General features: G+C 40.7%; 1 protein-coding gene across 3 annotated transcripts in view; it reads right to left on the bottom strand.

Moving 5' to 3' along the window:
- The window catches only part of ca16b (carbonic anhydrase XVI b), a 93,295-nt gene that overhangs the window by 3,441 nt on the left and 77,069 nt on the right, over nt 1-12,785 (bottom strand). For 2 of the 3 annotated variants that reach the window (XM_020101611.2, XM_069536549.1), the window contains 15 exons: nt 9,983-10,074; nt 8,201-8,292; nt 6,630-6,726; nt 6,431-6,513; nt 5,918-6,052; nt 5,685-5,819; nt 4,630-4,802; nt 4,360-4,495; nt 3,497-3,643; nt 2,931-3,024; nt 2,362-2,438; nt 2,102-2,230; nt 1,806-1,952; nt 1,549-1,691; nt 214-349 (listed from right to left, as the gene is read on the bottom strand). In XM_020101611.2, coding sequence (XP_019957170.2) covers nt 214-349; nt 1,549-1,691; nt 1,806-1,952; nt 2,102-2,230; nt 2,362-2,438; nt 2,931-3,024; nt 3,497-3,643; nt 4,360-4,495; nt 4,630-4,802; nt 5,685-5,819; nt 5,918-6,052; nt 6,431-6,513; nt 6,630-6,726; nt 8,201-8,292; nt 9,983-10,074 — 1,816 coding nt within the window. Of the gene's footprint in view, nt 1-213; nt 350-1,548; nt 1,692-1,805; nt 1,953-2,101; nt 2,231-2,361; nt 2,439-2,930; nt 3,025-3,496; nt 3,644-4,359; nt 4,496-4,629; nt 4,803-5,684; nt 5,820-5,917; nt 6,053-6,430; nt 6,514-6,629; nt 6,727-8,200; nt 8,293-9,982; nt 10,075-11,072; nt 11,111-11,965; nt 11,967-12,785 lie in introns of all 3 variants that reach the window. The other variant, XM_069536550.1, reaches the window with a different exon arrangement.

Genomic DNA, 12,785 nt, shown 5'->3' on the forward strand with positions numbered 1-12,785 from the left:
TTTCATTAGAGCTGCTTTCTAGTGGCTAATAGTTCAGTAATGCCACTGTATTTCTTTTCAGATTGAATTCATTTTTTGGCCACTGGGGGCAGCAGAACAAGCTTCAAACATGGTAAACACACAGATTAGAGTGGAACTGTAGATTCTTTATTATCTGCGAGCAACACCTTTAACAGTATTCAATGTTTGTGTTTTCCCTAAACTCAGACTTACTATATCAGTGAAGACTCCCGGCCTCATGAGATTGATCATCTTCGCCACCTGATAGATATCGACCACGCCCTCGTTCTCCAGCTGCTGGGACAGCGTGGTGAGGGCGCAGAGCATCCCTGCCGACACTGCTCCACACCTGAACGGAAATATTCTTAAAATAAGTTCTTGAGGATGAATATGTTGTAAAGTGTGTTCCTGTTAATGTGTATAACACCTCCTAAATCCTGAGTTTAACGCCATCACTTCAGATAAGTAGAGCTATTTCCATGTGTGCAGTTTCCATCATCACCTAAACTAAATACAGACTGAAGATATTAACACATACACAGTCTTTTACCAGCAAGTAAAATAAAATACACTGCAATAAATGAAAAGATAAAACGTGTGATGTGATGTTAGCATCTGGTGTAAACTGGTGAGGAGACACCAGACGCCTGTTAGCTATTCTGTTACAACTTTATATGGAGTCCTTACAGTCTGAGAGAGAAGTACGTTCAAATGTTGGGACCTTCAGTGAAGTCAGTATTCAACTCAGTGATGTTTTCACTAAGAGCAGCTGAGGTCTGAGGGAGAGACGTCAGCTGGGAACGTTGTTATGGTTGCCTGGTTACTGAGACTTTAACGTGGTGGCTTTGTTTATCCTGGTAGCTTGTCTGCAGGTTCTAAGAACTGGCATGGAGCACTCTCAGCCTTTAGTTGCTTATTTAACATCCTACATCCTTCAAATGGGACAAATTAATTATAATAAAACAATGTGACTCTTTCACCATGTCTGAACCCTTAACATCCAGATCCTGGAGGAGCACTTGGACTTTGAGCAGCACATAACACAAAGAGAAGTTTTCTCAGAGAGTGCAGACCTCTGCCAGCTAAAGCTCTATTATCACCATATGAAAGAAAGTGAAAAAAACTATCCTGGATTTGTCCATTTATCAGCTCCAGAATTGAATGGGTTCTTCCTTGGGTCATTCTCCACCACTCCACAAGACTTCATACTAATTGATTCAGTAGTTTTTGCACAATCCTGCTAACTAACAAATACAGATGAAAAGATAGCAGCACTGTGTGACCTGGACTAGATAAGTTCTCAATGATGTTTTTCATTGGTTTGAGTTTGGCCTTACAAGTTGACTTTTGTGAATGTGTATATTGGCTGTGTGAGAGCAACATGGAGTAAAAGTAAGTAAGTACTTTTATTTATATAGCACCTTTCGAGAGCAGAGACGTCACACAGTGCTACAGGGTAAAATAAGCATATACATTCATACAAATAAGAAATACACAATACAAACAAATAGACAATTACACAAAGGCTAATCTAAAACCCAAACATACTCATCGTGCACGATGGTGGGACCGTCTCGAGTCATGGCCTCTTCCTTGATGACACCGATCAGCTCGAAGGTGCTGCTGAGAGGGGCATCAGGGTTCGGCCATTTAGGGCACTGGAAATGTCTCACTTCTAGAACGTAGTCGTCCTGTCACACAGAGCAGAGGAGCATACACACGTCATACGTAATGTAATGGCTGACCACACTACAGTGATCAAACGCTACGTATGGAGCATGTGACGAGGCAGAGGAGCAGGTTACCTGTGTGGCCTCTAAGATGAAGTCGTGAATGATGATCTGCTCCTCGTTGGAGAGGCACAGTCTGTCCTTACTGATGAGTGTGACAGTGAAGGCGATGCAGTTCATTGCCTCTTCCCGACTTGGCCAGTAAACAAATTCATCCTCAGCCTGTAGAGAAACAGGGGAACCTCATTTATCAAACTGTTTCACTAATGTCAATGTTCATTGTTTCCACGTGATGGTTGTCAGGCACTGCAGAACCACATTAGAAATAAAACAACTCAAAGAATAGATTATTATGTTTCTTCGTTACATACCAGGCCTTGGTTGTCAGGCAACATGACAATAATTTGAGCATTATGGTCCCAAATCATCCTCCAGAAGTCTGTGGTGGTGTGGGGCAAAGGATGCTGGGTAACGATGAACTCATTACTCCTGTAGTAACCCTGAGGTGACAGAGGTGAGCTGTAAGTCTTTGTGAAGCTTACATTTTTAGTTCTCTCAAAAAAAATGATCATAGAGAACTGTCAGAAAAAAGAAGTGAGGAAGGATAAAGCCTCAAACAACGAGACTGTACCATTATGTAGGACGCATTAATGTAATCTGTTCCTTTCATTCCAGGCAGAGTGGTGAGTCCGACCCTTGCTCGCTCCGCTGTAAAGAGGCAGAGAGATGGAAAAAAACACACTTTAAATCACAAACCGGGGCTCTATAATATGGCACTGGCTGATAATGCACACATTCATCACCAGTGCTCACTGTTGCTATAGCAACAAGCACCTCTGTTTCCTCTGTCAGGGAGCTAGGAAGGCATAGAAAGATTAACTTATAGGATTATGGAAATAGATTCTAATTTTAGAATACGAACTGTCGTTAATAATTTACTGACTGAAAAATAGGGACACGCAGAAAACTACATTTTAAATGTCCTGTTTCTAATTCAGATTGAATTGAATTTAAAAATAGGGAAAAATAATCGACACAGGAAAGATTTTATTTGTTAGAAATGCTTTTGAGGGAGTTCTTTTGAAATTTAAAAAAATCTTGCTGTGTAAATGGCAGCTTTACATGTTCAGCATGACCTTGCATCTCCAAAACCACAGCTCAGTTACGAGCACGCTGTGTTGAAACAGATAAGATACTCACAGGGAACCACTGAGGAATTGCGGTTCTTCTCCTTGTTGCAGTCTTTGTGGGCACTGAAGCACTCCACAAAGCGTGTGTTGCACTGAGTTAGCAGCTGGTGAGAGAGAAGGCAAATGGCAGAAGATCAGAAAGTCTGGTTTTGTGTCTGAGGGTCGTCTGGGAATTAAAATCCCACATGAAGATCCAGATATAATATTGTTTAGCAGCAGAGAATGATAGTAAGTCTTCCACTGTTAATAAAGAGCAAGTGAAGCTCGGGAGGAAATGACATTATGTGGAACAAATTAGTTTGTCTCTCCTGGTGTTGAAAGAGCAGGAGCTTGATGAGACGCTCATCAAGCTGCGGCACGAGGCTGCGGCTCTGACAGACACGACTTAATTATGGGCAACATCACAGTAGCTCTCAGTCCCTGTTCCTGTCCGGAAGAGGGAAACCACAGCGTTTGCTGTTAACAGGCTACAGATCCAACATTCACCTTCAGCCGACGCTGTCAATGCAGATGGTGACAGCTCGTCTAACCAGACACGTCAGAGCCTTAGAGGGTTTTTTTTTTTTTATGACTCACCCTGAACTGCTTCTCCAGCCGTGTATGGCCTGTTGAGTTGGGTGTGAGGATGCTGTTGACATAACCGTGGAGCTGCCAGGCAGGCACCTCAGTCTCTTTGCACAGGATGCCCTCCATCAGAGCATCGTGGATGAAAACATACTGCTCCTGTTGAAAGAAAAAGGGTTTAAAGACCCAGAGTGTCAGAATTTAAACATCATAAGTAGAGCTGGTTTAAATTCATCACATATATCAATATTTACTGTGAGGAACAAGGTTAATACTGCACTCAATGATACGTTTACACATGTAAACATAACTTAAATCTTTCCCTGTATAGTTAACGCTTCACCCTGTTGTTGTGACTGGTAAGGACGGGGCTCTATGTAACTATTTCACATACTTTAGTGTGATCTATAATTTATTATAATTTATTATTCATTAAATTTTGCATGACTAATTTAAATCTGGGATGTGACGAGAAATGAAAACTTTAAGATAAATGCAGTGAAGTCAAATGTACAATATTTGCTTCCAAAATATAGTGGGAAAGTGAAAGTAGAAAGTGAAATACTATTTTATACTTTTACTGTTCATATATGAACATAGACTGAGGACAAACCTGATAGTGAGAGTCGAAGATATTTATCTAGATATACACATATCACTACTGTGGGTGATATACATTCATCTATATTGTGGTGAGTATGTAACAGTTTGTACTGTGCTGCAGTAAATTTGTATAAGCGTTGACCTTTACTCGAGCCAAGAGTATCGAACTGAACAGCCTCTATGACTCCCTATTCATCTTTAATCCTGACCTTTCTTAATGTGGGGGAAGTTTTCCCGTTTCCCAGCACAAGTGATGATTTAGGGTTTCTTACCTCCGTCTGCACTAGGTAGTTGCGTTGTGTGCGGATGTGTTTGAGAAAATCCAGGACACTGACTGTGCTTTTGTCCTTGATCTGTTGCAGCATGCTGTCAATGACAATGTATGTTCCTGTGCGACCAACCCCTGCACTAAAAAAGCACAGAACAAAAAGCAGCACGAGCGTAAGAGTGGGCCCATAGATGGAGCTGTTAACCAAGTACGCAAATATGTGAGTCACTCAGAAGTAACACTTATTTAGCAGCTCAGGAATAATGAAACATACCTGCAGTGCACCAGGACTGGGCCCATGTCTGCAGAGTGAGCCGCTGATGAGCGGTTGATGAATGTGAGCACAGGGAGGGTGTACTCTGGTACACCCATGTCAGGCCACTGAGTGTAGTGATACTGGACCACGATGCGTTCATTCAGCTTCCCTTTCGGATTCCCCTTCTGACTCTGAAACATAAGAGAAGACGAGGCTCTGGTGAGAATAACATCAGAGACATGACACTGATCAGAACGAAACAGTTCTTACACTGAAAAAAGAAAATGGCTGGAGAAACTGAAAATGATTAGTTGAATTGCTAACACACAAAAAAATTAAGATTGATCATCTTACAATCAACAAGTTCTATTAACACAGTTGACAGCTTTAATTTCAAAGTATTTCGTTTTCTTTTTTAGTGTGTGTAGAGATGAGTTTTTCAGCTGCCAGCAGTAAGTGTCAGACATGTCAATATATCACATTAAGTTCAAGAGTCTAAGAGAAAACTAAATATACAGTATTATCAAATATACCTCAAGTTTAAAAAAAGACAAACTTTTACAAAGTTAGTCTGAGCAGAGACTTCTTCTTTTTTATTCCACTCATTCTTCTTACTTGCCAAATCCTAGCACTGACATTACCCACAATGCAACATAGCTTAGTGGGAGAGTTGGGTGTGGTGAGCTTGTAGCAGCTAATGTAGCCTTAAATCTGCACAGCCTAGATGTTTTTCATGTCAAACTTTGAGACTCAACCTGCACTGACTCAAGTGAAATCACCTTAATAGACTTCACACTATGGCAACTACTTCTGGAATCACAAAATATGTCAAACAATTTTTTTTTCACATATACATTAGTAAAGCTTTGCTATTTATATCGGTGAAGTCATCCTTTGAGTTTTACTGGTGAAAAAAGATTGAGTAAATCACTCATCTGAAACAGTCTGAAAGTAGCTAGTGAATACTTTGCACTACAGAAAGAGTTTACGTTTGAATTAAGAGCTGGTGCCACCAGATCGATCAAAATCTCATTCAAAGAAAAGCTTTGAGGTTTTTTCTGCCTTTTATTTACCTTTTTAACTTTCGTGTTCCTTATGTGGAAACGCCTCAGTGTGTAGCAGGCGTGCACTTTGGTGCATTTCAGCGTCACCACAATGTTCCCATACTGCTCGCTGTTCTCTGTCGGCCAGTACTGGTCACATTTCCTCTGAAATGACAGCGCACACATTTTAACACATTGAAACTCAGTCATAGAGTCACGTGTGTTTTCAATTTGCAGTCTGTGAGCAATGGAAGTGAACTTACTCTTCCTTTCTCGACCAGGTTTGTGATCATGACAATGATTCCAGTGTTCTGCTCCCACACCATCCTCCAGAAGTCCTCAAACGTAGACTTGAGAGGACCCTGAGCAGCTATATAAGCTCTGGGACGGTTGTAGCCCTGGACAGGAGAATCGTGGAGTGTTGTAATCAATAATATGCAATCAATGTTTGTATCATTTACCCACAACCCGATAGAGCTGACATGACTGGTTTACTCATACAAGACATTAGCAGGGCATGAAATCCACTTCTTCATCTGGCAAAATTGTTAACATTTATACATTAATCAATATTTTTTTAAAGAGGAATCAACATTTGATTGCACATTGTTATTTTTAAGGATTTTGAAATGTCGATTCATATTCAAAATAAAGCAGTCAGCACAACATTTAGCCCCATGAGTTATTCTTACACAAACCATTTCCCACTAAAAAAAGAAATAAAACGGGATAAGATAAATATATAGAAATAAAAACTGTGTTCAAACAAAACTCACATCCACATAGTTGGCGTTGATGTAATCTGAATGTTTGGCATCTTTCCCTGCCAGAGCTCGTAATTTCACCCTGCTGTGGTCATCTGGGAAGAGCATTACCACATTTGTGTGAATTATTAAAAGGATGAAAACATGTTGTTAAAACATTATTGGATTGCGCAGCAGTCAACATCATAATCAGATTTTACAGCTGACTCACAGGCCACGATGTTGATGTATCTGTTTTTGTGCTTGTTGTCAGGATGATTGGAATGTTCTGATGTGATTTTCAGGTCCGCCGTCGAGCGTTGAACCTCCTGCAGAAAGAAAAAGAGAGATTTTATTCCATGAGAGCAGGAGATTTACTTGAGTTAACATCTGTAAAGTTATTTTCACTATGTTGTTAACACATTTTGAAGTGCTCATTACATTACTGCCACCTAGGAGGTTATGTTTTCGTCCATGTTTGTTTGTTGGTTTGCAGGATTACGCAAAAATTACAAATTACCATGAAACTTGTTGAGGTTGTGCATCAGAGAAGAACCCATCAGATTTTGGTGCTGGATCAGAGGGAAGATCCAGGAATTTTCTTTCACTTTCTTTAACATTGCAAATAGGGCTTTTCAACATTTCTGTTGATTTGAGAATTATTCATGGTTCTTGATTTAAAAAATGATATTTATGAGCGTGTGCAGTTTGGTGTAGATCCAAATAATAATCTGGATGTGGTAAATTTAGTTAACTGTTGGGCCTTGGAGGAGGTATGTGCTGCTCTTTCAGTTGTTTTGTGATACATATGGTCTTTAAAGGAAGTTTAAAGAATTTTCCTTTTAATTCAAGGACTGGTCCCCTGCATAAGGAGCTCAGTGCTCAGGATGAACTCTAAAGTTGCACCTCTGGCAGGGGTTCAGAGCCTCGGTCAAGGGCACATCAGCAGAGCAGATGCTTACTGCCACTGGGGTTTTAACTCAAGCCTCCAGGAGGATGGCTGCCTTCTCTTCTCATTCACCACACCACAGTGCACCCAGCCACTCCTAAAGTAAAACAATCTTTTCTAACACATTTTCACCGTAGTGCTTTTGAGAATGATGCACACAAGCATCACATCAGATGACCCCAATTAAAAGAAATCCTCTCAGGGTGGAAGCTTTTGCGTCGTTCCTTAACCTGGCTACACGGAGAGTGTGTGTTCCCAGCCAGTCAACCAGCAGAAAGACCATCTCTAATTACCACCGTCTACCTCCATCATTCTCTCAACCATCTGTTCAAAATCACTCACCCTGCACACAAACACATGCAGAAAATAATCTCTACCCAATGTTCAGATGCAAACAACATTTAAACTAGAGAAGGACATGAAATGTGCAGGGAGGTCTGTCATAACTAACTAACATTTAGAAAAGAAACTGTCATGCCAGCAGCTCTGTGAGGCAGAATTTAGTCAGAGCTGTGCTTAAAATACCATGTTAACATACGGATGCTATGCAGATAAAACGTTTATCATGTTCACCATCTTAGTGTGGAGTGTTAGAGTGCTGAGGCTGATAGGAACGTCAGCAGTTAGTTAAAGTTAAATTTGTCCTGAAAAGTCAGGAGTTATTACAATTCATCCTCAGGCAGATGTGAGTGTGAACCACATTTTACAGCAGTGTCTTCAAACATTCGACTAAACACCACAAACGTCACGACTAAAGAAGACACATGTTTTTATTTGTTTTGCTGTTTAATATTGTAGCAAAGGTTGAAAATGCTCCAGAGCTGATCACCCCTGAAGTGGTGTTTGAATCATACCTCAAACTCCTCAGCGAAACCTTGCAGGTTGTTTTTATAGAGCTCCATGATGTGTTTCACAAAGTGCTTCACAGGGATGGCATCCATGTCATCTGCACAGAACAGTGAGAGAAGTCCTGGTTACATGTGTGGAGGTGAAATCCTGCATTATCAGTTTTTAGATACTGCATAGAATGTGTGTGTTTGTGAGCTTATACTGCACTGTGCATATGCACAGAGTAGGTTGGCAATACACACAAGAAAAGCAATGTCATTTATACAAATTCATTTTAATAATTTTGATTACACCAGGGACATGTGTGAGTTACCGAGAGTCTCTTTGGTAGTGACAACAAAGTACAAATAGAGGAGAGGAGAAAAGAAAAGACAGAAAAAGCTTCATATTGCACACAATCCTCAAACGTTTGTATTTTGAACATTTACAGGAGGGAGCATCTGTCTCATCTGAGCCAAATCAGCCTCAAATCACACACGGGGGATGTGTGATGAGACTGGTCACCATCACACAGGGACAATAGAGCAGGGGACCCAGCTGTCATCAGTGATGACGCCGGCCACTGCTTTAACCGATACAGAGCTGCAGCTGGGGCCTTCAGCTCACTTACTTGCCTCAGCAGTTACAGCATTAAAGGTGAATTGTGGTTTGTTAATCTACTCATTTATCTACATTTCTCTCCTCCGCTGCGTTTGAGTCCAGAGACGTATCAGTCTAATCACCTCAGAAGTCTTCTGGGTGGAATGTGCCTTTAGGTGCGAGAGTTTGAAATGAACTGAGGCTGATTAGGCACATTTGTGTCTTGGCAGGAAATAAAACTGCAGGTATGTGTGTTCACACATGAGGTGGACTAAATGCCCCACAGCACTAAATGTAATTTCAATTCATTTAATAGCGTTATTGTTTTCTCCATTTCCATTTAAAAAGCAAATGGTGACAATATCATTGAAGACAAGTCCTTAAAGTCACAGCTCTATAATTGAATTTATTGCACATTTCAATCCAAATTAATAACATGGTCAGTCATTCAGATTATAGTGTGTGTGCTGAGAAAAGTGCCTTCTCTTTGTCAAATTTAGGACAAAGAGAAGGCACAGAATAAATAAACAGAGAAAAGCAAGCAATACTGGCAGAATAACTGCAGAGTTAATACTGGCATCAGCTGTTTATCACCTATTATATCACAGGATATAAATGTCCCTGAGCTTTAAGCAACTGTGAAAGGAAAGTCAGATATCAACGACAGCCGAGAACATTGGAGCCTGAGAAAAGCCAGTCACACAACTCTCTCAGAGCTGCTCCCACAGTCGTTCCTTATGTTAATGAACTGAAACTGTGCAAATGTAGACATCAAGCTCATGACAGAGAAAACCATCTGAGTTAGTGGTGACTTATGGGTGTGTGCTGTATCATAAATCACTTTCTATGTCGATTCCTTTGTTTCCCATTTTTCTCAGTTTCAGTCCTAAAGACACACTTTATGAGGATAAATGAATTTTAATCTCAGATTTAATAAAAGCAGTGGTTCTTGTAGATTTTTGCCACAGTACTGTGAGAGGAGGACCAGAATTTATTCATTACTTTCAGGTATTTCACCATAAATTACTCACTTTCATCTGATTACAGTGATATTACAGTTTTTACGTATACTGCTGTATTTACTGTGAGCACGCGCACACACACACACACACACAGTGAATTTAACTTTTTACTTCAGATACAATAGTATAGATATGTACATGCAACATGTATGAATTTTCTAATATAACGATTTAAACATGGCTCACCTGGTATAGGGATGACTGGGATACTTTCATTGGCCACCACTCGTGGCGAGCTGCTCTCCTCCACATAGAAGTGAGCTGTCTGGAAGAATCTCCTACAGGAACACAGAGAGCAGCACTGTGAAACCACACACTATCAGCACAGATAAAGCCACAGTAAAGAGCATTAGGGAGTCGTTATCCCATTGTCCTCAGATCCGGTCTGTCAACATCAGCATCTAAATGTTGAATAGAATGACACAAGAAGGCAGAAAACTGCTAATGAAAACCCCAGAGTGGTCAGGACACAGCTGATCGCACACAGATAGAGCGAGCAGCTCCTGGAAACAGTCTGAGACGACTTCAGGGAACAGGTAAACAACTTTCAGCGACACGGCACAGCACCGGATTTAGCTCTTTACTCGAACTGAAGACAACTAATACAAACTCATACCATCCCCCTAAGATTCCCTCTCTGGGGGGAACACACACACAACACTATCATGGATTCACATTTTGAGGACAATGAAAACATCTTAAAGGTGCATTTTTCTGGAGAAAAAGACAGTTACCTGCAGCTGCTGCAAAAGTAAAAGTTTGATCTATTTGTATTTGATGAAAGTTTTGAAATCCAACATTGATTCATAGATAAATCCTGTTGTTTTAAAAGCAAACACACATCCTGTTTGGATAATTCCTCCTAAATTGTAAACAGTTGCAAAACTAACAGAGGGAAAAATCTGGTCAAATGACAGCTGAGGTCCGGCCTGAAGCCAGCAAAGGTTTTTTTATCAGTGTTTAACAGATTTGTAAAAAGATATACAAATATATATATGTATATATATATATATATATAGGATGTATGACGTTTTTTTAAGTTGTATTCTAGTTTTAAGGCATCATTTCCTGCTTATAAAAACAATTTTAACATGGTAAATAATTAATTAATTAACCCAAAAAATTCAGATCCTTAATTTTAGCAGGCCAGTAAAAAACAGAAGTCATTGCTTATCCTCTCCAGCTCCACCACCTCCTCCTCACAAACACACAATGTAGACTAATGAATACAAACAAAAATACCCATTTTTCATCCCACAACAAGGTTTAATCCTACCTGTACTTGAAGCAGAGGAGGGAGCAGGTGCTAGTCATCTTTAAGACAGATGGAACAAAATAAAAAAGGCTGCACTGCATTTAAAAAGAGAAAGAGAGATTGAGAGAGAGAGAGAGAGAGAGAGAGAGAGAGAGAGAGAAAGAGGGAGAGGGAAGAGTGAAAAAGAAACGGGGGAGGAGATATCCCCCTGGCTCGCATCACTGACTCCCCGTCTAATGGCTCCCTGTGGGCGTGGATGTGGTGTAGGTAACAAACCAACATCTCCCTGACTCTGTCCCTGGGCCTCAGAAGAATAGTTTGCGTTGAGGGAATGTAAACTGGGGAGAAATGAGCTCATCTCTGAATGAATGTCAAGTGTAAAGGAAGTATTGACAGCATCCCATTTAACACAAACACCACCGAGTGAATAACACAGGACAGGATTTTTTCTCAGCTCAACATATGTGGGTTTTCAACAAACACATCGAGCCTCAGAGGTTTCCAGATGTGCTGCAATTAATTCCACTGTAGAAAGACTCATGAACCCAGATTCACCACACAAGCAAAAATGCACAAAGTAAATACAAGCAAACTTCAGTAGATGGTCCATTGATTACATATTGTTGAATAAACATTCATACAGCAAATGGATTATATTAATTAAGTTGCCTATGAAGAAAACATCTGTGAGCAGAGACACTCACTTGGTTTAATAGCAGCGCTGTCACTGAGCAACGCTATGCAGAGCATGAAGAGTAAAGACTGTGTGAATGGGTTGATTTCATCTTTTATCACGGTCTTTCCCCGGGTGAAGCAGACGTTGTCTGTGAACTGTCTGAGTTGTCACAACAACATCTGTGATGGCCATTTCCAATCGGAGAGCTGCCCCTGCTCTGCTCCCACAATACCACAACTCTCCGTCATTCATCCAGCCACTGAATCCACTGCAGTCATCTCTGTTTTTAAAACCTATATGCAGCTGATAGTAAAGCATAGTATTCCACAGTGAGATTATATTGGTCCATGAACATTACCTGCAAAATCTCATATTCAAGAAAAAACACATTTCAAGTATTGACCAAAAACAAACAAGAATTTCAGAATATAAACAAACCAAGGATTACACGACAAGGAGCTGAACCTTTACAGGCAGTAAACAGGCCTGCAGCTAACTGAGGAAATGGTCCGCAGTGCTATTTGTAACTCATTAGCCATCCCACATGTGCCAGTGGCTTGGTTTATGTAATTACTGGAGTTCCAATAGCGTAGCTGGAAATCAGCCCGGCAGATAAAGACCCAGCTGGGACCCCTGCTGGCTCTGCACGGCCCTCAGGTCACCAGCCCCCCACTCGAGTAAGTGATGGGTCTGATGTCAACGTGCAGGCACAAGAGCAGTCTAACTGCCAGACGGGTTGGGACTAATTCGCACAAACTGATACACATGCTCAAAACAGACACATCCAAAACTAGAATGGCACTCAGTAGAGTGTAGAGCTCCCTCAAGGCCAAACAGTCCCCTTCAATTCAAACGAGCTTCACCAAATTTCACACACTCACAGATGTCTGTCCCCTACATGTGCTGGATTTTTTTCCATCAAGACCCATGAAGTTTTCCTTGGAAAATAGTGAAAATGTTGTTAAATCCTTGATCTGCATCAAAGTTGAATAGGTTCTTCCCTGTCCCACATCACATCCTTCCAACAAGTTCATGGTAATCTGTTTAGTTTTATTGTG

The sequence above is a fragment of the Paralichthys olivaceus genome, chromosome 2 (assembly GCF_024713975.1).
Source record: "Paralichthys olivaceus isolate ysfri-2021 chromosome 2, ASM2471397v2, whole genome shotgun sequence".
Classification (NCBI taxonomy): Eukaryota; Metazoa; Chordata; class Actinopteri; order Pleuronectiformes; family Paralichthyidae; genus Paralichthys; species Paralichthys olivaceus.